The 27,230-nt window shown below is 40.7% G+C and overlaps 1 protein-coding gene across 1 annotated transcript in view; it reads right to left on the bottom strand.

The window, feature by feature from the left end:
* The window catches only part of LOC147139903 (zinc finger matrin-type protein 4), a 61,706-nt gene that overhangs the window by 8,197 nt on the left and 26,279 nt on the right, over positions 1 to 27,230 (bottom strand). The window contains exons 4-6 of the mRNA XM_086045907.1: positions 21,190 to 21,370; positions 13,709 to 13,951; positions 5,885 to 5,981 (exon numbers count right to left, since the gene is read on the bottom strand). Coding sequence (XP_085902033.1) covers positions 5,885 to 5,981; positions 13,709 to 13,951; positions 21,190 to 21,370 — 521 coding nt within the window. The remainder of the gene's footprint in view (positions 1 to 5,884; positions 5,982 to 13,708; positions 13,952 to 21,189; positions 21,371 to 27,230) is intronic.

Below are 27,230 nucleotides of genomic sequence, written 5' to 3'. Positions count from 1 at the left end.
TAAAAAAATTCAGGAAATTCAGCAGTGTATAATTGGTAGCCTTTAGCATTAATCAGTACCCAAGAAGTAGCTTCCAGTTTTAATACGGTTGGTGACTCCTCCCCTATAACATCGTAAATAGAATATGTCATCTCGTAATTACTGTATATTGTATTGCATCATAACTGGAGACAGAGGTGGGCGTTGTCAATTTGTCAGTGAGCTTCCCTCAAGGGTTGCGGTTTTTGTATTTCAGGCTGGTTCACGTGGGATTAGTCCATACCTCATTGGTGACAGCCAATCGGCGTTGAGAATGTAATTTCCATGTCATACGCAGGCTCCGCACAAGCAGACACACAACTAAATACATTTTTAAAAATAAAATAAAAACAACAGGCAAAATAGAAATAGACACAATACGGGACATTGTCATTGCGGTCTGAGGGACCCGAAAGGCATTCAACATTGTTTTATTTTTAATTTTTTCCTTATTTGGCTGTTCTCAACGCTGTTTGGCTGTCGCCAACGACTGACAGAAGCTCATTGATAGACTGATGATGACCACCTCTGGTAATTTAACTGAATGATGTATTGTCAAATCACATCATAACTGGAATGAACTAGATTCTATCTTAATAGAAATATATAGTACGCTACTTGGAATCAATCATATCATGTTACATTGTAATTGGGGTGAATCCTACCTTAATCGGAGTGAATTGAATGTCACCATAAAGTCAATCATATAAAATTGCAATTGCAGTATGTCATATCAAATTTATTATTCTGTATTTTCTAGTGGAAGTTAACCATGCAGCTGCCTACCTGTGCTTCGGTAGTACATTCGGGTAAGTACCCTGGCATCGTTGCAACACATTGTGTAGTGAGAAAATGGCCTGCCAAATAGATCTAGTTATATCTCTGCTGTTATCTTCCAAAACAGCTCCAATTACAGCGAGCAGTCTGCTGCGACAGCACGGAGGCAGAAAGGAGTGTTTCAAATGACCTGCAGCTGACGGTGAGCAAAACACATGTGTGGGACAGATAAAGAATGCTGGCACATAAACACGTCCAGCTGTTTCACAGAAGAGCAAAATCTGTTGTGGTTTTGTGGCTTTACTGATGACACATCCTAAATGTCCAGCACGCGCAGAGCCATGAATAGAGGTAGAAGAACACACTTTTCATGTTTGTTTCTTCAGCAAGCGATTAGGTCTTGCTGATGTCAGCTGTGCTTTCTCCCCGGACAAGATTAACACTCCTAAAAGAACACGCATAAGAAACGTACATTTTCCAAAGCATTTTGACCTTTGCATTTACAGTTTAAATTGGCTGAACTCATTTTACAGTATGTCTTTATGTGAAAAAACGGTGCACAGTTACTACAAGAAGGGAACCGTCTATTTGAGTTGGTGTCGGTTTTAAGTGGTTGACGTATCCAGCGTTTAATTGGGGGCACTGAGTCTATTAGAGGGACAGCCACAATTTGAGGAAATCAGTCATGAGATTGAAAAAGTACTCTCCTTCACCATTAATTCAAAAGTAGCTTTTTCTATAATTCACAAAACTGTTTGATTTTTTTCAGACATCTAACTGACAAAAATGTCCATGTGTTTAGGGGGTTATAATAGGGATAGGCATAAGAATTCATCAATTGTGTGAAATGAGTGTGAATGGTTTGTTGATTGTGTCTTGAAGCAATTGAGGCTAAATAGAGTTGCAATTCTTGTCTGCGGAGGCACTGTTGATTCAATGTTTACTAGTTCGGTGTGCAGAGACGCCAGCAATGGGATGTTGAGCGACACAGCTTTTCTGGGCAGCATTACTCAGCTCAATATATCAAAGCTACAGTTTAAAACATTCTGAGAGGAATTATTTAAATTAACCATTAATCAATTGAAATGATGGTTAATTCTCCACTGAGTTGATCAAGAAAATATTGTAAAGACCTCCTGTGGTTCTGGAATGTGTTTGAAAGCCCGTAATTGCATGTGTGGACTGAAAGTGAATTAAAAACACCCTTGGCGAGATTTTATTTTTTTGTTAGCCTGGGGGTAGGGTAATCTAAAACGTGACTGTTTGGCCCCAAATAATAAATGTTTACCAAAGGACGCTGAGTTGTTTTGATGTTTGTGTTCATGTCATGTGGGCCAAAACTAAGGCAACACACAAATCATCGGCCGTGGAGCCTCATGTCACCTTATTTCTCCCCTCATACACCATTCGAGCCTGTCTAGCATGTGCATGACTGTATTTCCATTCACGTTTCATCTGAAAAAGTGACATTTGGCTATATGTGCTGCACAAGACCAACCTGACAGGGGCTTTAAATGCTATCATACCATGCCCCAATTTCTACTGCACCGCAAAGATGACGAATTGAACACTTATTCGCTAATTGCTGGACTGTGTGCACAACAGTGCGATTTAGACGAAAGTGATTTAACACGGAGTCAAGCACGCAAATTGAGTAACACCTGAGTGACATGGAAGAGGGCAGAGCAAGTGAAGTTGATGAGGTAGAACCCCTTGGTCTTGTTCTGATCCCCAGAGTATAAATGTTGGTCCGGACCTATTTTCACTACTACTGGCATAACTGAGCCAACCAAGTGTGCCGTTGCAACACGTTCTGCAAGGGCTGTGCACTTTTAAATGGATTGTGCTTCCAGGGGCTCTCTCTCATGGACTTTTTCACACTTCATGCACACTATAAGTCTGCAGAATCTCTTTCAAGGGCTTACCCAGAATGCACTGCAGTGAACTAGGGAGCAGGGAACTTTCAAATATAATTGAATCAGATTAGATCCGATATATATATATATATATATATATATATATATATATATATATATATATATATATATATATATATATATATATATATATATATATATATATGTATATATATGTATATATATATATATATATATATATATATATATGTATATATATGTATATATATATATATATATATATATATATATATATGTATATATATGTATATATATATATGTATATATATATATATATATATATATATATATATATATCGGAAATTGCATGTATGTGTGTATATGTGTGTATATATATATTTATATGTATATATATATATATATGTGTATTAGTATGGATATGTATGTGTATATATGTATATGTATACATATATGTATATATATCTATATATGTATACATATATATGTATATGTATATATATATGTGTGTGTGTATCTGTATGTATGTATGTATATATATATATAAATATATATATATGTATATATATATATATATATATAGTACTTTCATACATATATATATATATGTACTTTCATAATCTTCTTTATATCTCACACACAACTTGAATGCCAGTCAAATGCCACAATTCTCAGATAAATCCACCTTAGAATTAGGCCGGAGAACACCACTTCCTCTAAACAACTTACGTACCATATTGCCGAAAATCCGCCTAAGGACATCTCTTCCTGATTTCTTTGCAACATTTGAGCCCCACGGCTCTCAGCAAGCCTGAGACTTGTATTAGTTGCTTCTACTCTTTGAACCTTTAAAAAATGTATTCGCACACCTCCTCGTGTTCTCTTTTGCAATCCCTCTGCTCGTTTGCCTCCGACACCATCTTTGCGCTGCGCCGCATCTCCCCGGCCATCTGTCTGACTTTGTCCGCGGCGTGTTCTGCCTCTGCTGTGTTGATGAAGCTCTCCCATAAACAACTCTTTCAGTGTCTCAGCATCCTTCTCCGCTTTACCACAGGAAAAGTAACAAAACTGAGATTTATGAGCCGCGGCCTTGAACTACAACACGTGCAGAAATTTCAAACGCCGCAATGTAGGAGGTCAGCCTTCAACCCTGCCAGGTTTTTTGCCCACTGTGCTATCTACGGTAGTTGCGGTCCAATTACAATGCTACCTAAAAGCTCGAATGCTTCAAAAGTTGTACAATTTAGAAGTTGGACCAAGTACAGGGTTTCCCATAAGTCACCGTTTGTATGTGTACAATGGCAAGTCTCTTGAATCAGGATCTGTTCTTGTCGAAAAGGTCTGTAAACACAGATCTTTTAAAGCAGGCGTTGACCGAAAGCCAGGCAAAGTTTATCCGGAAAACTAATGGCTGGATGTGTGTGCGGCTGACTTGAGTGCTGAAGTCGACCATTTCGTTAGCTTCTCGTACTAAGAGCTAACCACTGACTGTTTAGCTTGCATGTGCTTGTCACTTGTGATAAAAAGGCTGAGTGCTTCATGTGTGTTATGTTTAAACGTCTTACATTAGTGGTTGATTTTCAGACTTGGGTGACAGTGTTTTGCAATGAAGTGGTTAACATCCGCTTATCGCTCTTATGACCATGAATAATACAATTAAACTTGTGGATACGATTAAACCACAGCCGACCACATTCAGGCACATTTTTAAAACGCACATCACTTCCTTTTTTTTTTCTTTTGTCTACTGTAGCACATTGGGAATATTAATGGTGTTTTGATCTTGGTCAGTATTTGACTGCAAAGCCACAGATGGATCTTTAATAGGTTTTTTTCAATATCGCTTGCCTTGCCTTGTTCAGTGACGCACAGCTCACAGCAGGGTGAATACGAGCACAGTCGTGCAGTCTATTATGAAATCCTATGATCGGTTTGATGAATTAGAAGATTAAAATGTAATGCTGGGCTTCACTACATGCAAGTGTTTCGCCGGCAGAGCAGGTCATCACATTAACAGCAAAGAAACGGAAATGGTTAAATTCTTGGTAGCAGGATGGGACGGAAACTGAACTTGACAGCGTATGTGATAAATGGATCATCCAACATTTGAATTTAAATCATATTAAATCAAGAAACAGTGAAAACATTTATTGGGGGTGTTAAAAAAAAACTCCAAGATGCAGCCTTAAAGAGGAGGTCACCCCAAATATATTTTTTCAAGAATATGTTCTATGCAGGCCCACAAGTTGAAACAAGGCGATATGATTAATATGAAATATGAGTTAAGCAGCAAAATCCATCCGTTTTTAGCCATCTCAGGGGGCGGCCATTCTGTCCCTTCTGTCGACTGAAAATGACATCACAGACCCTCGGGGCTTAGATAACGACCAATTACGGCTCACCTGTTTTCTGGAGCTGAGTAGTTGTGATGTCATTTTCATTCGACAGAAGTGACAAAATGGCTGCCCTAAGAGATGGCTGAAAACGGGTGGATTTTGTTGCTTAACTCATATTTCACAAACACAATATTAATCAGAATGCTGTGTTTAAACTAGTGGGCCTACTGGGAACATATTCTTAAAAAAAACATATGTTTGGGTTGACGTCCGCTTTAAGTACTGTGCAGAGAAGCCTACATGCAGAAATGAAATGTCATTAGTATAGGCTACCTACAACCATGCTGGTAGCTATCTCACGTTATATGCATGATGTCTAACTGTTCTACCCCAGTATTTCGGCTGGTGGATACATTTTGGTTCAGAAACAACCACAAATCCATTTTATTATTCATTAATTGACATTGACAGGATAATATACTGTAGGAAAATGAGGTAACTATGACAATAGTAAATCGTAATGAACACGTTGCAGAGTCACCAGCGCTCAACCGTTCATCATTTTCTGATAAAGAATACCTCACCATACAATAACAAAACACTGAAAGTGATGTCAGCAAGTTTGCAAGCTATTAATTGCGTAACAGTTTTCCATTTTTGCATGTTTATCACACTGCTGTCAAAACATTGCTTGGTTCTCTGTTAGGCCAGGAATGAGATTTGACTTCGCCTCACTTCACCAGCCAAGAAGCCATCACAATGAACACACTCACACATACACACACACCTCCTCTAATTCAGATCAAACGCCTCGTAGGTCATTTGTCCTCACACGCTACGATGAGCCGTTGTACTCACTTGTTCTGATGTTTGGAGCCCTGGAGGTGTGCATGGTACTGTTCGATGGAGTTGAGGACCACGCTGCAGACGCTGCAGGAGTAACTACTGCGCAGCCCTAGAGAGACATCAACACACAAACCGCACTTACTTTCCAGGGTGCTTAAAAGACGTATGTGCTCATTTAAAAAGCCTTAAGAAGCTGTTATCATCATAATTATCAGCAGAAGCCAGGCCAACCAGCACAACAACGCAGTGGTACCTTGAAATTGGAATAAGTATTGAAACAAACAAAACATATTTAGTCCAGCCTGTCTGGAAAATTTCATGGATAATTTATATGTGTTATTTGTCATACAATTATAAACACTGGTTCACCAATCTAATACATATCCGTTAAAACAGGGGCGTCCAAATCTGGTCCTCGAGGGACGCTATCATGCATGTTTTAGATGTTTCCCATCACAACTGTTTCAAATGATCAGGATCCTTATCAGGCTTCTGCACAGCTTGCTCATAAGATGATCATTTGATTCAGGTATGTTGGAGGAGGGAAATGTCTAAAACATGCAAGATAGACCGAGGACCGAAAATAATACTACTACAACGAATCATCATCACCGCGTACGCTGTTAATTTCTGGTGGAAATCATTTTCATATCACTGCGAAAAAATGTCAAAACTTGGATGCTGGATGAAATTAGGTCTAGTGAGGTGGTCTGGCAGTCAAATTTCAAATTGTGTTTAAACTCCAAATTGTACTTAGGGGGCATTCAAACTTCAAGGTATCAAATAGAAACTGCGCCAAATAAGCTCCTATTTTCCACTCTGCAGAGCAGGCTAATTTTCCTAATTAGGTTGCATCTGGAGAAAGATTTGAATCTATTAATCATTAGCAGAAAGCTGGTTACATTTTTAGATCACAGCCTGTTTAGTGTGTATGTTTTCAAGCTGCTGAACCTCAACAAGGTGGGGGAGGAGGGGAAGGACGATGCAGTCAGCTGCGTGTCAGATGGTGTATCACTCTGCCGTGGTTGTGCATGCGTATTGTGTCGGTGAATGTGTGCTCGAGACCCAGATGTGAGCAAACTGGAGGGCTTGCAGGTGGTCGAGATGAACCCACCTCCCAAAAATAGATGGATGAGGATGAAGATGGCACCCGAGAGCAGAGATTGGGAGGGTTAGGTAGACCAAGCAATCGATGTGGGCAAATTTCCCACAGGAAGTAAAATGAAAGAGAAGAGAGGAGATGGAAATGTGGGGAAGGAGAATGAGCTGTTACATTAAGTAATCTACCGAAATAACTCAAGGAGCAGCGCTAACCATGATTGGCTTAAATGAAGCAGCACAATTGCTCAGTCCGCCACATGACTACTGGTGTCCATTTGCATCTCAGCACTGAACCCCCCCACTAATGCTGGACAGAAGTATTTGGACACCATCAAGGTGAACTACTTTAGAGGCATCCGCTGACTTCATGGTAAATTCCGGTGGATATTCTTCTCTTCCCAAAGTGTCTTAGCAAAATCGAGTTACAAAAACAGAACATGTCCGGTTATTGATTTGATGTGAGGTGACAACGCGTGACAAGGTGAAGTTATGCTCTTGAAATTTTGTACGACGTTGAAGGTATATTTATTCCTATATTTATTTTTGTCGATCTCAGGGGGCGGCCATTTTGTCACTTGTTGTCGTAACAACCAGTCCCGGCAACTGCGATGTCATTTTCAGTGGACAGCAAGTGAGCTCACACTCCACAAATAAAATATTAATCAGAATGCCGCGTTTAGAATAGTAGAGGCTCATTGAACACAGTATTGAAAAAAAATATTTGGGTTGACTTCCACTTTAAGGAATTTCAGGCATCACTGCGCTTCCTCTCTCAGCAAAATGTCATTACTCTTAATGATGGGACTGTTAACTGGAGGGGAGATAGGCACTCAATGACCAGCCTATCTCATTTTTTATTACATTTCACTCCCCTCTTATTCTATAGCACAGCAAGGATTACACAAAGAGGTCTGCTCTTTTATACGCTTGTCAATGATTAAGTGTGGTTGGTGCCTTTGTGGAGAAGCTCTTAGTCTGATTGACAGATTGGCCCTGATCTCCAAGATAGAAAAATGGCTACCGACAAGGTTCTTGTTTATACACAATGATGCTGTCTTTTGGTTACTCAAGCGGTTTTGGTTTATGAGACCACACAGTGGACTAATCCATGTAAATGAGGTGCAAGACACAGTGACTGCATGCGGGAAATGGAGGTGAATTTATGCGGGCGCGAGCAGTATTTTGTGAGGGCGTTTTAAGCCGTGTTAATTACATAAAACAATATGCTAGCGACAGAAAAGAGGAGGGGGTGTTGGCATAAAGACTGTTGTCTAATGTACAGCCTCCCGGCAGTTCTGGCAACACTGGTATGGAGACTTCCCGAAAAGTAATGATCTTGTGCACAGGAAATGAAGAGTGCTGTATTGTGCTCTTTTTCAAAAAAAGCTTTGTTGCGCTATAGGTATCTGATGCGCCTTAACTCGTCAAAAGAAATCTTAATGGGCCGTTCAGTGCACGTTGCAAATTGGCCATTCCGTCAAAATGCTCTGCCAAGCTCTAACAGTGCCTTGTTTCTTTTATAAATGAGTTTTTAGCATGTGCTCAGTGCTAACAATCATGAAATCTACCGCTGCTGTCAAGACACTTGCTTTAATGGAAGGATGGACTCAAGAGGAGAATGAGGAAGTGAGCCCTCAACACGCCGTTTAACCACCACCTGTGAATATCAATGTGGATCGTTTTTAAGGTACTTTCCACCTTCCAGTGGGAAAACTCAATGACAAGTAGTCATCTTTTAATTTTGCTCACCATGGAGGCAGGATAATAGGATATAGAGCACCTTGCAGCACAGACAATTAACTGTATCCGTGGTCTTGCGTAATTAAACCACCGCCGAATGTAAAAAGAGGCCTGTTGAGAGCAAGCGTGGCCATTATAATTACAATGGTGCCTAGAATCACAATTTGAATTTCAATATGATTTTTTTTTTTTTAAACTAAAAAAAAAAAATACTGCACTTAAATCTTTTTCGTCGGTCACCCCAAAGTCAAGAAGAAGCTCAACAAATTTGCTGTCTACAAAAGCACAAACTAACTTCAACTATCACTGAAAAAAATATTAATAGAACTAAATATATGAATATAATTGAATTTACTCTAGTACACTATACAACTACTTCAAAAATGTATCTGGATCCAGATGCTTTTATTTTGTGCAAACGCTTGACGAAATCAAATTGAGTAAATTCCACAGCATTTTTTCAGTCTATGATGTGCTGAGCTACACAAACTGGCAACATTGTTTTTGCCAAATATGACACTAGTACTATATTAAAACAGCACCAATTTAGATAAATGCCTCTTCCACAGTGCGCCACTGCTCACAGGACTGTCATATAGTATATTACAAACACTGTTTCTCATAGGGGCAGCACAGCGGTGGAGGAGTTATTCCATCTGCCTCGCATTTCTGAGGTTCAAGGTCTGAAATGTGGGGAGTGCTCCCTTTGTGGGTTTCTTTCTAAGTTCCAAAAACCTCCACATTGGTTTGACTGAATTCTCTAAATTGTTCCTAATGGATGGCTGTTTGTTTATTTGTGACCTAAGATTGGCTGGCAACCAATAGTCTCCAGCTCACCCTAATGCGGACGGGTGCATTAGAAAATGAATGGATGATAGTGGTTGCACTTTCCCATAGTTCATTTTAAACACTCACCTAAGTAAAGCATTAATTATGTTTTTCCTTGCCCATAAAAGGGCTACTTAATCATCACTTATAAGTTACCTTTGTTAGCTGCTTTCCCGATACTGGATGCTGAAAATGCATTATTCCCAGTCAGTCGACACTCACTCGTCAACTTCTATAGTTTTTACCGTTTTGTATTTATGAATGTAAAAATGTAAATGTAAAAGAAAATTTTTGTTAGCTCTGTTCACTAACTGTTGGTTGGGTTTTTTATAAAGCACAAAGTAAGTTTAAAATGTGAAAATGTTCTCATGTCTGCACCAAACAGTACAGTAAACAGATGTTAATGTTCCTGTGCATATGTTGATACAACTGCACATAGTGCCACGGTGTCACGTGAGAGTCGGTTCCAGCGAGAGGAGGTCAACTGTGTCTCCTGACTCAGACGTCGTCATCAATTACACACCATTTTCTCTGCTTTGCTCCTTGGCCCTCTCGGAGGTCCTGGCGCGCTCAGGCGCTCATGCTTCAGCTCGAGACGCTTATCTCACTGCTCCTAATTCACCGCCCTGTCTCCAGAGAGAAGAGACAATCGTCCGACTCTGTCCTGAGGGGGTTTCTACCCTAGTCGTGATTTATGTAAAGACACATCCGAGTCCGCCGGGCTTCTTGCCCAGCCGCCAGCTCACCCCCCTCCACCCCCGCCCGCTGCAACTCCCACATCTTACCCCGTGATCCATCTTGCAGGGTTTGAGTCTAGCACCTAAATAGCCCCCATTCTCCGCTGCAACTTGTCAATTTGATCAGTAAAAAAAGAGAAATTATGCAAATGCATATGCTCTGTGAGGCTTTACAATATGCACGTACAAGCAAAGGTCAGTATCAATAGAACAACAACAACGGTGTGTAGATAAGTCACCTGTGCCTTACGGGTAGTTAATGAGGATGACAGATGAGACATGACGTGGTCAGGGCCCCTTGTGGTCGACACACACATCTACACAGATTGCACACACAGAAAATGTTCCATAACTAGAAGGACATTTGGTAGAGCACAAGCATCCACTAAAGCCAAACAGTCTTAAAATGGATCAGCATAAAATCCTCCTGGATTTATCCGCCAAAAGTCAAATATCTCACAATGTCGATAAAATCTGATTTTGAAATATCTTTATCTGGGTCCACAACAAAATATGATTTTTAGCCACCGTGTCAACCTATTCTAAAACTGATTTAGTAGTTTTTGCTGAAACGTACAAAGAAAAAGTTTTGGTTGAATTAACTCAATTTTATTTGGTCAAGTGGTTGCACGAAATCAAATCATCTGAATCCAGATACTTTTTAAGTAGATGCAAGGTCCAGATATTTTTTTTAATTAGGTGTATAGTTTAATTCAAAAATTATATCCGGATACATAATATTTTATTTTGGGTAACCACTTGACAAAATAAAAATGAGTAAATTCACCACACCTTTTTCAGTAAAAAATGTTGTTCTGCATTTTCCAAATTTTATTTTGTCAAGTGGTTGCACGAAATAAAATCATCTGAATCCAAATACATGTATCTGGATCCAGATGATTTTATTTTGTGCAACCACCTGATGAAAAGTAATTGAGTAAATTCAACCATTTTTTTTTTCAGTTTAGGTGTGCGCTCACGCCCATTAGAATCAGGTTTGCCGCACACGTAATCAAGACATCAATTCCTTTTTGTTTGACAACTGTGAGCTCATCCGATACAAAGTGCGGTACACTTTCCTGACAACAGCACACTTAAAAGTTTGACCCGATTGGTTTTGTTAATACACAAGTACCTAACCTGGACTCGTAATCAATGCCATTCTTCCTACTGCCACTTAGTAATGATAATGGTCAATTTACAAGATAGAAAGCAGAATTAAAAGTGTTGTGCCATGAAGTGATGGCTCACGTAAATGGACCGAAACCCAAATGTATTCAGAGAGTCAAAGCTGAATGTACGCTCGGTTAAAAATAAAAATGTCGGTTTCTTTAGCAGGGTTACACAGAACCAAGTGAGACAATGACCTGGTAGGAAAAACAAGACATTCTGGTGCGGACTGGGATAAACTCATTGGGTGCATCCTAAATTTGTGCATGCTCTCTATTCTTCCCTGCGCTTGGGTCCTCCATCTTTTGCCACCAGCTCCACCACACAAACCTGCCTGTCCGACATTTCAATAGGTTATTGTCATTTAAACAGACGCTGACACATACCAACCATGAGGCATAACTTCTTATTAGGCTAATTAGCATTCGCAAACATTGCCAGCACGCTGCACCTGAGAGGCGTCAAAAGCCATTTGCATGTGAGAATCCTGTGCCAATGGAAACATGTCACACGGGAGGACAAACAATTCCTGACAATAGTGGCGTGATTAAAAGACGCCTGAGCCCAGGCGTGATTGATGGCACGTGTAATGAATCACATCAGCGCTCACTTCTCGGACCGGCTCGCCTGCCCTTGAAACGGAAGGCGGCAAATAGATTCCGCAGCATCTTTAAGTTAATGAAAATCTGCGGGTGTAAATGACACAAAAGCAGGAAAGCCTGACCGTTTCCAAACACTTGCCCCCCTGCGAATTGGGATTGAAACGTTGCCTAAAAACGCAGTGGACGTTGTGGGATCTGGGTCACAGCGAGTGGATGGAGAATGATATCCAACATGACACAACTTAAAGCCTCTGAGCCAGTGTAGGCGGCAACATGACTCATGCTTTTAATATGATTGGTTCCTTGAGATGATTGTTTTTGTCATGGCACCTGGAGCACACAGCTCGCGCCACAGCTTCGACGGCCAGAGCATTGGAGTGTGCGTGTTTGTGTGCGCGCATTGATGTGTCATGGAGTGCTCACGTGCAATGTTGTCCTGCCTACTTCAGCAGGATGACTTGAGATATTTCACCGCTGGAGAACCAGAAAGGAATGATTCGATCCGTACGATATAGTATTCATAATGTCTTCTAATGTGCAGCATTGTATTGAACATGTACATATTTTTGAGTTACTTGAAAAACCTTACCACCTCAACCTATCAATAAAGTTTCTCAACTCAATGTGTTTTCAAAGTTGGAAACTTTCTCTGGTTTTAGTTGGTATACCTGGGAATTCACATGAATAAACTAGCAATTTCCATAATTAAGGTTGAGTCAATTACAGAAAACTGATGAAAATTGTAGCATCTTGGTAAAACCAAATAGATTTTATGCAGCAATGCTTTCATATCAAGCCAGTATGGTGCATCCCCGTTATGCACAAAGCATACTATTTATTGCAAGGATATAGAGGGAATATTCCATTCAAAATAAAGTTATCTCCCAAAGTTTTGGAACAATACTATTCTTTCATTCATATCATAATTCATTATTTCCTTTCATTTCTCACACATCAGCATTAGGCACTGACAATATGATTCACAAATAAGAATGTTACATTTTAATTCATCAGAGAGAGAGAGAGAGAGAGAGAGAGAGAGAGAGACTACTTCTATGACTTAAACATATTTTTGTCAAACGGAGAAAGAGTTCATTAGGGAGAAAGAAATATTTGTTTCATGTGATGGATGACCCATCTAACGGCAGTAATCCAGGGGTTTTGAATTCTATTTAGCTGGAGCCAGAATTGATGCACGGAGGAAACCCAAGCTGCTGACCCCGAGTCAGTCCAAAGCTGCTCTAACTGCATTTCCTCAACTTCAAATGTAAATCATCCAACCTTAAAACCTCCCCACTAAGATTGTAATGCAGGCTTTATCCTAACACCCCCCAAAGCCCTTTGTGTTAAAAGAATAGGAAAGCATTTCAAAACTCTGTTGATATTTAAAGGTAATTATCATAAAGTAATCCCTGTCTTTAGTAGTATGCTTGGAACGTGGCTGTGAAGTTACGCACTTGGCACAAATTCTATCCAACCGGGGTGACGTCGGTATAAAAACTACCACGGAACAAAATGTGTTTGAACACATCCTAGCGCAGCGAATGATCTCCCCTTATCGCGTTTCCCTCTCAAAAGCAGTAACACCCCTGCTGCCTTTCACTTGTCACTTGCACCGGTGGCGGGAGTGTCGTTTAGGAGGGATTACGAGGACTGACCTGTGCTCTCCGTGGCATCCAGGCTTCCCGCGAGCTGCTCCACCAGGCGTGCTCGGGCGGCGTTCCTGCGATGCTTCTTGCCCTCGTAGTGCTGCTGGGCCATCAGCGGGTTGTTGAACCAGGCGCCGCACAAGCAGCAGTACTTGCCGGCTTCTTTGCCGCCGTTGCCGCTGACTACCGACGCGGATGGAGGAGGGGGGCACGCCGTGTGGTCTGAGGGCAGTGGGGTCGAAGGGGAGGAATCTGTGGGGGTCATGGTATAATGTTAAAGGATTCTAACGGCAATCTTCAATACAAACACAAAAACGATTGATGCTGTTCAAAAATGGATTCATCTTACTGTAGTGTGTTTAGTGTACCTGAGTGGGATGGATGATAAACTCTGTATTTTAAGTGTGCATTTTTTTTATGAGTTATTAAATAGACGCAGGCTTCCCAAGCATAACTAGAAATGACATGCAACCTGGATACAAGCCTTGAAGCCCAGCTGGCTTCAGCAACTTATTTCCTTCATTCCTTTTCCATACCTCTTGTCTCCAGGACATCAATTTAGAGTCCTCAATAAGTTCTGGAGCCGAGATTCAAACCTCCAATCTCAGAACTATGAGGCAGATGTGCTGATCACTTCACCGTCAGCTATCATTCAAAATCAACATGGCTTGTGTACCTAGTGATCTTTTTCAAGGTGCATTGAGATCAGCGATCCAGTAGAACATTGTGCACTTTTACACAGTGACATCAAGCAATCAGATAATTAGATGTGTGATTTTGTCTGTGCTAGTGTCTGGTGTGATAAAATACTTGTGAGACAGTGACAATTCCGTTCTGTGTCAGAGCCATTTATACAGGAGCCTTCTACAGGCAAGGCGAATGGGGCTAGTGACTCAAGGAGTGGTGAAGAGGAGTACTTGTGATTCGGTACCTTGGCAATTATTTGTCAGAAATTTGTGAAAAGAACAAGGGTTCTGTTACATTAGGCCTCTTTGGAACAAATAATTAGGTGGGTGACTTGCGCTAGGCTCTTGTGTCGCTGTGACCTTTTTCCTGGCTCGGTATCTTCCTCTCTCTATTTGCACACTGGCACACGATCTAGTTGGACCATTCGAGTCTCACATGGGCTAGGAAGAGCTGCCTCCCTGCGTTGGTGTGGCTCAGGGACTATCAAGAATAGGAACAATTTTGGACAAATTAGACATCTGCAATTGCAGAATAAGGCTCCACGGCCATATCTCGATCTTCCTGGCCATCATTAATTGGTGCAACTGAGAATATGCAGTCGTCTGGTAGTAGCATTAAAGCGCAGAAAACAACCTGGTGATGGGTTCCCACAGAACTTTTCAGTGCTCAACATTCAAACATAAGTGCTGAATGTCTGTACTGTTTCAGATTTGGCCTTTGCCTGTGAAGTTTATGAGACTACTGTATGTGAACACTACTTTTTTCCTAGTTACAGCTGTACATAGGCATTTGTGAAGCTAAGAAAAAGGGAACAGCTTTGACCTGAGGTACCATGACAATTATTAATGGTTACATTTTTTTATGGCCCAATTTTTGGTTAACGTTTGGATTCTTTTTCATACTTTCATTGTGATTTAAGGTCAAATTTTTAATTATATATTTTTTGTTTGTTTTGTTTTTTCCCCCCGCCAAACCGATATGGTTTCAAGGATCCACTGCACAAATGCCGAAACAAAAAAAAAAAAACCATCCACCTAGCCAAGCTCATACTCAATCTTTCTGAGACATGTTAACCCACATGGGCTGATTTGAAGAATGTGGGTTTTAGACTGAGGGCAAAGAGCAATTGATCGCAGTGAGCCACGTGTGTGAAACACAGATGAGGGTCACGAGAAGGTCGTTGGCCCTCCAGAGAGCATCCTTCAAGAAACTGTCTCTATACTCTTAAACTTGTACTTCAGAATCTTTTCATTTTTTTACTCTCCTGTGTCCTCCTGCTCTTTTCATCCCTCTCCTCAGTGAGGGAATGAAGCTAGACCCCCAGGTGACCCACTGCTCATGACATGACTCTGGTTACCATGGTGATTGTCCATTAATAGCCACCAGCAATGACATGTCCATTGTGGCTCATGGCTTTGGCTGTGTGTGTGTGTGTGTGTGTGTGTGTTTGTTTGTGTGTATATGTCATGCGTAAATCCAAGCTTCCATGTGTGTGAGCCGTGCTCCAGAATAGTCTTGGCTGCACGTAAGGTTCAGTGCATGTATATTTGGACACATGAGAGGTGGGGGTGTTAGGTCCACGGCCAAATTGCGTGATGAACGCTTAGGACCCCAGATGGCGTGTCCAAATGTGGCGATCCGCCATCCACAACGTGAAAGTGTACCTTGAGTTATGTTGCCGATGACTTCAGCGCAACAATACCACACTTTCACACAAACAAAAACACCACTCATGCGTGAGTCATAACACCTCTTTCACAAGGACTGTTTACAAATGAGGATCTGGCAGTAAATGTTGACTTACTGAGGACACGTTTATTACACTAACTTCATTTAACTGTGTTGGAGCTGCTTATCACAGGGACAAATTCCAAGTTTTTCAATTTGGTGAGGAGCTGTGCTTTGGTCTTTTTTTTTACATTTTTATTTTGTTCAGCGACAAACACAATTTGTATACAATTCGGAACGCTCTTTAGCTCCACAATTTTGTACCTTTGCAAAAATACATTAGTATAGGTTAATGCCGTGTCCCAACCAAGGTTATTATAGTTTACAAAATGAATGACATAACGAAAGCTCAAATTTGAAAAAAAAGAATTAAAATAAATGTTGTTCAAAGATGTTAACGAACTGAAACTACGTTTTATATTGACAAAACTAATGTGAACTGACTGTATTATATTGTCTTTGTCCATTAATATCATACTTGAAGTATTGGTTTTGATTTTAAATGTTTTTATTTCACTGTTAATGTAAAGCCATTGACCACCTATGCTCTAGCAATATTAAGTCAAAGGTAAAGTAAGTATGTGTATGATATACACTTCTAGGCACTAAATAAGGAAAAAGTTGAAAGTAAAACAGTGTGGCGGTAACTGAGCGTACCGTCTTCTGCCGCATGACATTGGGTTCTTACGCTGCTGTGTAAACTAGTTCATTGCGCACCATTTGTCACCTCAAAAGCGAGTACGTTGGGACATCATAAACCGAGGACCCCTGTATCCTTGTGACTCCACCCCGAAGTTGGTAGTTTTTTGGTGTTGCTTTTGGTGCTAATGGTGTTGACTGATTTCCTAACCCTGCTTGAGACTTGGCAGAGTGCCGTCATATCATTTTTCCTAATGAATACACTTTTATATTTGTGTCGTCAATGCAATGATTTATTTTCAACTGTTCTATGCCAGGAATGCTTTGTGTTGATATGCACACCACAGACATTCCACCTTGGCGCAGGTCTGAGCTCCATTGAGTGCTTTTGGGGTATCGTCTATTTTAGTGCGAGTGTGCTAATAGAAACCCAGCAGGCCGATCGTTATTATATCTTGGGCTGCTCGTTTCACTAACCACACCTACTCATGTTCCCTTCACTTCTTTTTGGTGTGCCATAAATCTCAATTAAAAACTAAATCCCTCTGCCCTTTTACTGGTATTTAATTTTACTCATAGAAAAAATCAATGCTAAAATCTCTGCACCTCTGGGTGTGTGTGTGTGTGACAGCTTTGTAGTGGCCAACATGTGCTCTGATGCACAAGGTAAAGATTCTTGGATGTATCTCTCCCCCACACCATCTTCTCATGTTTTCCCACCCTGTCTTTTCTCGTGACTGTGATCTCTGCACACTGGAGCAGAAGTAAGTGATTTTCACGGAGTGGGGCACATGAGGGAGAGTGAGAGCTTTAGAGCTGTAGTGGGGTGCGGGCGGGTGGGATGGTGATGTGCGAACTGCGAAGGAGAATGGAGAACAGGTCCAATTCAAAAGCTTCTCTTCTATCTGATTCTGAAAACTGTATTTACACTGCAGGTATTAATTCAACATTCCCAGACTTAAAAGTCAACATAGATACTGTTACTTTATTTTCTCGTGACTCTTCTGATATCTCCTTTTACCGTGCATAAGAAACAATCTGAATGCGCACAGGCCAAAAATGCTGGAAAACAACAACACAAGCAAGGTAGACTGATGTTGACAATAATAATAGAAATATTTGATTTTAACATATTGTTTATTTGGCCTGAACTGACTCTTACGCCCACTGGTTTATATGCAATTCACATTATTGTTACTCCAACGGCTGTTGTTTTCCTTCTACTTTGTATGCCTATGAACATCCAAACATATTTAGACCATATTTCATGCTAACTGTTACCACTGTAGTTCGGCTGTCGCTATTACATTCACCCGATCTGATCTATATCGTTACCACCACTGGGAGGGACGTGACTCTGATCTGAAGATATCCAATTCAATGTGGTATTTTTTTCGCTTTACAATGTCTATGCATCTTCAAGCTTTACCTGGAGGTTTGATTCCCCAGAAGAGTGTTGTTTGGGTACACACATCATTGATTGTCAGATTTCAACGTCAGCGCCAATACGCGTGCACCGATCTGTCCAGTTTGACCAATATCCAATTCATATTTGAATTATAAGATTCACACTTGACGACACCCGACAGTTTGTCACAACTGTCCCACATAGGAGAAGATAATCAGAATTGTCACTAGAATCATCTTGCGTAAATCCAGCCTTAGTGTCCTCCCGAGATGGAAGCATGAATGCATTACATGTTTCACATGTAACAAGCAGTGCAGTTGCATGGTTTCCATCTTGTTGGCGTTCTGTCTGCCAACCTTGTTCAACCACATCATCATCGACATGGTGATTGTGAATGAGGCATTGAGCAGTTGATTGTTCAGTCAGCGATACGAACCGCTGCACTTCCAATGGCTCTTTTTGTGTTTTCTATTTTAAGAACATTTTAAAGGAGCACAGAATATTTCATTTCTGCCGTGCCAGTTTTTAGCACATTTCACTCCCAACTCTAGTTTGCTTTCTAAAGACGTGCATCATAAGATTAGATATGACAAGTTGAGCGACAGTAAAAGACATTTCCGCTTTGACACAACTGCACCAGGCAGCATTATTTTGTTCAATATTGCACTGGCATGGAAACAGGAGTTCACAACAGTCGAAAGAGATTCTCCCGCCCTGCTGCCGTGTTGTCACATTACAACAAATGTAGTACAAATGGGATGGTACAGGGAACCCATGGTGCAGTCTGAATGTGTTTTGTGCGTCATGGGAACAAGTAGTATATGATTTAGAATATCAAATAAAATGCTGGAGATGCTTAACTGGGGCTACAAAGATTTTTGACGGAGCGATGTCATTACACTGTCATTAACCGTTCGTTCTCTTGATTAAAAAACATTACATTTTAATACATAACATTCATACACACACGCACACACACACACACACACACACACACACACAAAAGAATCACAACATAGATCCATCAGTTCGTTCATTCCAAGATCGTTGATATATCGAAAATAGTACGTAAATAGAGGTCATTTTTCAACAAAAATTTGGTACAAAACTCATGTTGTACGTACAAAGTAAAAAAGAGCATTTGTAACTTGAGGTTCCAATGTATCTTGAAGTATTTTTGGGGGCATTATGTTTAAACAACCAGAAAGGTTCTTCCCGTTGCCGTTGCCTGCACGAGTCACAAATCAATGCTTAGCTATAGTTCTTTATGATCGCTGAAACGTCAACTTTTTCAGTTTCCCTTCGGACTGGGCCCCAAAACCAAAAAAATCATACTCATCGTCCCGTACGAGCATACCGAATTGTCCAATACTGTACCTGTTATGTAGCGGGAAAAGCTATTACCTCCTGATCTATGCATCCCATAATGGAGACACAAGCCTGGTCAGGTTTTAAAGTTCAAAGCCATTTTGTGATGAACTGAACTGTTCCACTTGATTGGTACATGCGCAGGTTCATATGTCTCATCAGATTGATTGCGCATCAGAGAGTGAAGCCTGCTTTGGACTTCAATCCCAGATGAAACATTTCTCTCCCATGATGCCTTCTTGTCTCCTGCAACTGTTTGCTTTGCTTAGACAGGTCCTTACACTAGAGGAAACTACACAAGTTGCACATCTCCAAAGTAGGGCAAAGTTGAGGAAAAAGTCACTTTGGGGCTCTGTTATAATGCTCCTTTTTGTGAGTGTGCAAAAGCATAGCTCTATGAATTGTGACAATAAATGCAATTAGAGTCACATTATGTAAAGCCTCCCCGGGGACGACTCACCAGCGTCAAGACAAGCTAATTTAAAAAAAAAATACGAGTTTGAACAAACATTAATTCATCTTCATTAAACTTCACCTTCCAAGTCTTCCCCCTTGGGCCTCTGGCATGTTTACAGACGCTTTTATTTTTCCTCTGAAGCAGATGAGATGTTTTGACTCGAAGGTTGACTAAATATTTCTATTAAAAGACCTGCTTTCGCCTAAAATAGATTACAAGTGTTACATGAAAATACACAGTAGGCTACAATGTGTCTTTGTCAATGTGTATTATACGGCACACTTCATCATTTTGGTAGGATTCATTAGTGGAATTCAATGAAAGTATTGATTGGATTTTTGTCTGAACAAATAAATGTTACATGCATCATCAGACGTTTGGAATGCACACCAGCCTGTTAAAAATCTCCAGAATTTTTTTCAACTGGAATTGTTAGTATCCTTCTTCTGAAGTCAAAATATGAACATATGCTTTACCTATTGCTTGGATATACAGAAACGTCAATTTAAGAATGCTATTCTTGGATCATAGTGGCATGCATACTTGGAAAATTGTAAAGTCTGATTTGATTTTTTTGATGTAACCTAGCATACATTTTGCATGCTATTGGTGAGGCGTTTTAACTCCAGTTAAAGTGGGAACAGATGGTGGAAATTTGGCTAGTTGGCGTCTCAGGAGTGTTTGTCTGCCCACCTACAGTAATAAGTGTTATTGAAATTACAATGAGCCAGTTAGCCAGTGGCGGCTATCCGCAAGCAAGCGCTATGCATTTGCGGTGTGGATGTGGAGAGGTGAAATGTATTTGTGGAAGTAGTCTCAGAGGCTCCGATAACACTTCTCCAGCAACAGTTGTGAGATTTGTTGTTCATCACTTTAAAATAAAAAATGGTGTCGGAATAGTTGCTAAATATAAAAATGGTAAATGAAGTCACCAAGATGGTAACATTGAGTAGCTGCTAGCTGTAGACCGGACGTCATGGTCATGAAAGCTGTGCTTGGCAAGATGAGACAGAACCACCCCTCCAAAACGACATGATCTGAATCAGTTTCAAGTAGACGTCAACGGCGCTGTAATTATCATTTCAAAATTTTGCCTAGGGAATGCCAGAGACTTTTTACTACACTGTACCAAACATGGTCCCAAGCATATGCTGAAGGATGCAATCTTCATTTTGTAGAGATAAGCTGGACTTTGTTGAATACCTGCGTTGGTAGGCTGCGTGGTCAAGGCTGGGGGGCTGCTGGGAGTCTCACCTAGCACCAGGCGGACTCTCTTGGCGTGGGTTTTTCCCTGGTAGTGGGACTGAGCCACGATGGCCGAGGTGAAGAACATGTTGCACAAGGTGCAGCACTTGTTCTTGTCCACCTCTGTCTCGTCGCAGTCCTGGAAGTGGTCAGAGAGGAGCACAGTGATGAGGAGTTGATGGGGGGGAAGGGGGAGATACGACACACCACGCAGATGGATGATCAGCTAATTATCTCGCTTTGGGACGACACTGTGGCTCTTTGCCGTTTCATCATGTCGGAACGTTACAAAGGATGATGAAGCGGATGAGGCACACAGAGAAAAATAGTAACTGCCGAGCTGACCAAAAAAAAAAATAATAATAAATACTCTTCCACGTACACACGCACAACCAAGCCAAGCACTTTTTCTCTCGAGCTGTTCCCTCTCTTTGTTCTTGCCCATCTGGTGTATAGGCTGGAACAGGATGCGAAAAATCTAAGAATATTCAGTAAACCCAGAGCGGCATACACAACAGGCTTCATCTTAGGTACAGAGAAGCCATGTAAACATGGTCTAATTTAATTGCTTTTTATTTACACACACATTGACCCAGACTGGACAAATCATTAGGTACACCTGCTCAATTTAATGCAGTCATTCCCAACTGGTGGCGCCCCAGGGTGCTATGAGACTGTTTTTTTCCCCCCCAGTGTTTTGTTTGGTGGTATGCGGTGAGATATTTCCTTATATAAAACGGATGCCTCGGCTAAATGATGGCTGAGATACATCGATTTAATTAGATCCCGTATAAGATCTTAAAATGCTTGACACAAAAAGATTAATTTAACCATTGGTTTATTTTACAAAACCCATCAACGTGTTCATTCATGTGTAACATTTCATAAAAGTGCAATCGGGATATAGGTGCATATTTTGTCACAAATTTCAGACATATGCAGGAATTAGGTACTGGAGAGGGTCACAATGTTAGAAGCACCCAATTAACCAAGCTAATGCTTGATGTGGTGCTCTATTTGTGAACAATGTCAGGATCACGAGTCTCCTCATGTTTTACGTGAGTGCTAATCAGAGGAGCTTGTAATTGTATACGGCACCCTACAATCTGCTCTATGGAAGCCCTCCTTTTCTCTGAATATAATGACAACTCTCGGTGTTGTGCTTCTCACAGTAATGCAGAAGGATATACTATTCCATTTTACACTTTCCGTGTGCGCCTCCAATTGGGACACTTCTCTCCATGATGTATAGTCTGGATTGTAGCGAGATTTAAAAGGAAGTAGTATTCCCCTCTTTTCTTTGCCCTAAATGCGCTGCTCATGTTCACTTTCTGTCTTGTTTCCTTGTTCACATCTCCGCTCACTTTGAGGAGTCAATCCGTCCACTCTTGTCGTCTTCCATCGTATTCTCTGTCTGTGACTTCTTTTTCACACCAGCTCTCCTACTAGTCCAGGTGTCAAACTGGAGGAGACGAGCCAGGCTCGGGTCGGGAGAGTGAAGGGTAAAAGAGGAGTTGTGTGTGACACCCTCATCTGTATGTGTGTGAGTGAGGGGTGTCAGCTCTGCTTAGCATCACGGCCATAAATGTTGAGGACACCTTCACCTTCCAGGCTTTGCTATGTCTCAGCTGTACCCTCTTTTTCCTCTTTTGCTCACTCTCTTGCCTCTCTATATTTGCCTCCCTCCTTCCCCCTGTGAGCACCAGGCTCACTGACTGTGTGTGTGTTGTAGGATGAAATATTTATCGGTATTGGCAGGTTTTCCACCGGCCCCCTCTTCGGTCCTCCCACGTGTCGCTCCCCCCATGCTGTGATCCGCTTCCCGCTTCCCCCCCCCCGCCGCCACACCCCCTCCAATTCCACGAGTGCAGTCGCCGTCTGTGTTGGCACATGTCTACTTTATTGTGCTGGGTTGGTATTGATGGAGCATTGTTTATGGTTGCCGCATACACATGATGGGATGGAGGGTATGTCGACCGGCAATTATCTCTGCCAAGGGACTTGGCTTTTTATTGGCTGTGTTTTGTGTGTGCTGCAACTTCTTCAGCATGTATTTTTAATGATACACTATAGGTACTCTTTCACGGATGCTGCCTTTACATTGGGTCCACACGTTAATAAAATTTGACAAAATATGAGTCTGTCACAAGTTATGGAGACTTTTAAAGAGTCTAAAGGCATTTCGTCGATCTGAGCTTTATTTTTTTACTGATATTGTTTACACTATGATTTTTGGTTTTGTCTGTACTTAATTTTTAGATGACTTTACTTTGGAAAATATCCCATATATGAAATAAAGGGGGAGTTAAGGTTAGAGGCACTTTTAACTCATTCACTGCCATGGACGTTTATGTTCGGCAAGTGGAATCCAACCATTCACCGTTACTGACAAAAATACTCACTGAGAAAAGAGGGTCTTGCCCAGTCTCGATGTTAAATTCAGGTTCGTAAACAACTTTAATGAATAATGGGTCTCTTTAGGTGGTGGCATTGCATTGTTTAGAATTTGAATAGAAGACCAAGATTTCGGCTTGTCACATCTATTATGGGGGGAAAATATAGCAACATGTTGGAAGTCAGACTAGTTTAGACATCGCACACTCAAACAGCGTATATGTATAGTGTAAGCAGAGTATGTGTCACAGTTAGTAATAGGAAGTGTGTGTAGCGGTCGTGAGAAAATATAATGCAGTTCATCGAGTAAAAGACAAGGGCCATGTAAAACAGCCACTGAGTAGGGCTGTTCGATTTTGCCTAATAAGAAAATCCAGATTATTTTCTCTCACACCAGATTTTACAATTACGATTTATTGGTAAAATAAAAAATAATGAAAAATGAAGTATTTTGAATGTCTTTTATTTAAACTTAATTTTTCTTTCTTTGAACTCAAAATGCCAGTCAATTTAAATTCAATGAAGGGGATCGGCTGGCTAAAATGCAGCCTCCTACCAGCCCGACCAGAGAAGGGATGATTCAGAATGGTTCAGTTCTATTCCAGGCAATTTCCAAGTTTCAATCCTGGGCTCCTAGCTCGCCATCGACTTGGTCAATTCCGTCAGTTGAGCATACGCTCCATACGCTCCACATTTTTTCCACTTTTTGGTCAGAAACCAGAATTTTTGGTGAAACTAACAAAAGTTACTGAAAATCTGAAACATCTAGATTCTTGAAGCGACCTTTTTTTTCTGGTGAAAGAAAAGAGTCGACTTTCTTTTAGTAGATCCGGTGCTCATATTGTCGCAAAACATGATATCTATGGTTCGTGAAAGAGCAGTCAATATTTTCTTAAACAGTTGGCAATATGGCAAATTCTTCTTTGAAAATGGCTGACGAGTAAATCAAGATAAATTCTACAAAACTATCTAAATTCTTATAACCAATTAGCCGATGATTTAATTATGTATGAATGCCAAGACATATTGGCCAATTTGATAAAAATGGAATGACATTTGATATTTATGATGCGGTAAAATGACTTTCTAGACATTCTTAGTCAAACCATTGACTATAAAACCCACATGCAGGCTCAGAAGCTATACATGTATTTTCAATCCAGATTGCACATTTGACACCGATTTGACATGGAAATTCCAATTTAACGCTTCTATATTTGTAAAATCCTTTCGGCTCAAGTTGTAATTTGATGCGCATAATTGTATTACATCTTGTCCGCTTGAATACAGAAGACATTCCAAACATGGATGAAATCGTAGCTCCTGTAAGCATGACATCGTTGCCGCACCTCATTGATTTTTGCAGGTGCGAAATGTCTTGTTATATGCGCGCAGTCTATAGTTGTCCCATTTCCATATTTATTCATGACAGTGTCACCGGAGCCACGGGACCCATGAGTACAACCAAGTCACATCCATCCCATGCTTTTCTGCATATGCATTCATTCCTTGTGCTCGTTAGCATATCTTCTTATTCTGCTCTAATATGTACTTGCTGCTCCTGCGCTCATTTTTCTCACTTATTATTATCCCGTTATTCTTTCCCCGCCACTTCGACTACTTTATGTCCTCTCCCGTGGGTATTGTGCTGCTTGTTCTGCCAAAATCGTCTCAAGGACTATCAACTGCTTTGGTACCTATCAAAACATTAAAAAGCAAACAAACGAAAAAGTGACACAGCATGGGAAGTTTCTAACAATTAGAATGTGTGTGTTTGCCTGCATGTGTGTGTGTATGTGTGACAGTGCTGCTGCCGTTGCACTGAAACACATTAAACAATAAACATCGATGACTCAAGTTTTGCACTCTCTTTTTGCCAAGTGTCTTCAACCGTTCACCGTTAATTTCGAAGTCATTGAACTTTTCCTGTATGCTTGGCTTCCATTGTTTCATGCCTTAAATTAATAATTAACTCTTGATACGATACTATCATGACATTTTTTTATCATAAGATACAGCAATTGTGCGCTAATCAATATCATGGAAGAAAACTATCAACAACAGTGGCCCCCCCCCAACATTTTTGTGAAGATTCCATCGGTCAAAATCATTACAAGGACACAGACCGAACAATATTGATACTCTATACTGGTTTATCTAATGCTGCATTGTAAGAGATAACATGATATTGATATCCTTCCCCACATCTATATTTCCTGTAACATGTATGTTGATCGCTCTCTGTTGTGAGCTGCATGTATGCCTGACGTCTGCATCTCTGAATTTTTTGTCTCTTTCTGCCTGTCGTACACCTCACAATAGACTCCTAATTAGCTGTGTTTATCTTTCTCTCCTTCTGTTTTGCTCTCTGTTTGCTCCTTCTTTCACTGTGCTGCGTTCATGCGCCATGGGAGACATCGCTGCTAAATATACACTCGAAGGAAAGCTCTCACTTGGAGGTTGAGGACGAAGCGCTTGAGAGTGTAAATTAAAAAGAGGAGGTGATGCAAATACTGTGTTTTTGACTATTTCATCTCCTGCCCATTTTGTGCAGGTTGATAGCACGGACTGAAGGAGAAAGCCGTGTGGAGAATTGGATGAAAACATGTATCACCCCCACCTCTCCACACACACACACACACACACACACACCCGCACGCGCGTCCCCACCTCGCTTTCATCTGCGAGCACCTTTACGACCTACTTTCTCCGCGTTTTACCTCCACTCCCAAACAAAAAGAGCCACAAAAAGCTCTAGGCCTGGCATTTCACACTGAGTAAACATTGGCATTTCTTTTACTCTACCCAAATGCCTTTGTGCTTTTCCATTGCATGCACAAGGTCATTGCAGGTTGGGAAAGTTTGTAAATCATACAAATTTCTTTCTTGAAAACTCATATTTGGGGAAATACTCTAACAATTTCTTGTTTGAGTTTGTGATTCAGGTCACAAAGTGTGCCATAGTTTTTCAAGTTTATAATCTGTACTGTTTCTCTGGAATTTCTTTGGCTGCTATCTTTTTATCTACTTAACTGCAGTATAGGGGGTGCATCAACTTGGGGCGGGTCAGTGCTAGCCTAATTGGGGGTGGACTCTTTAACACTGCTTATCAAAGACTATTTTTTTCATGACTTTGTAGAATGTGATGTCGACTCATGAATTTGCCATAATTGCGATGTAATATCAGAGGCAGCAGCAGAAAGCAGTCTGCATGTAAAGGGGAGAGTGGCACTGACAGCTTTTGCTTTGGAATAATTGTCGCTGTTTAAGGGGGCTAGGATTTGAGCCAACTAATTATTGTGTTGACTTCACCGATAGCTTGAATTTGATTATTCGCCAATTCATTTTTTTTTTCCCAACATTGACGCCTCATTGAAATCAACAAGTGCTGAGTTCACGCAGCAAACACAGCAGTGCCTTACTAAAAATGAATGTGAATAAATGCACATCCAAATGGAAAGGAACCTGCTAATCTTAGTGAAAAAAAAAATCACAGACTCAACTATTATCACCTTAGCGCCAACTAGAAAATCTGAAGTCTATATAAAGTAAATGTATAGATCCTAGGCTATTAAACAAATTGAACAGTATCGGATTAGTCATTC

The sequence above is a fragment of the Filicampus tigris genome, chromosome 11 (genome assembly GCF_054856515.1).
Source record: "Filicampus tigris isolate MCC_2025a chromosome 11, RoL_Ftig_1.0, whole genome shotgun sequence".
Lineage (NCBI taxonomy): Eukaryota > Metazoa > Chordata > Actinopteri > Syngnathiformes > Syngnathidae > Filicampus > Filicampus tigris.
Note: the sequence above shows the minus strand (reverse complement) of the source record. Positions and strands in the feature narration are given on the sequence as shown.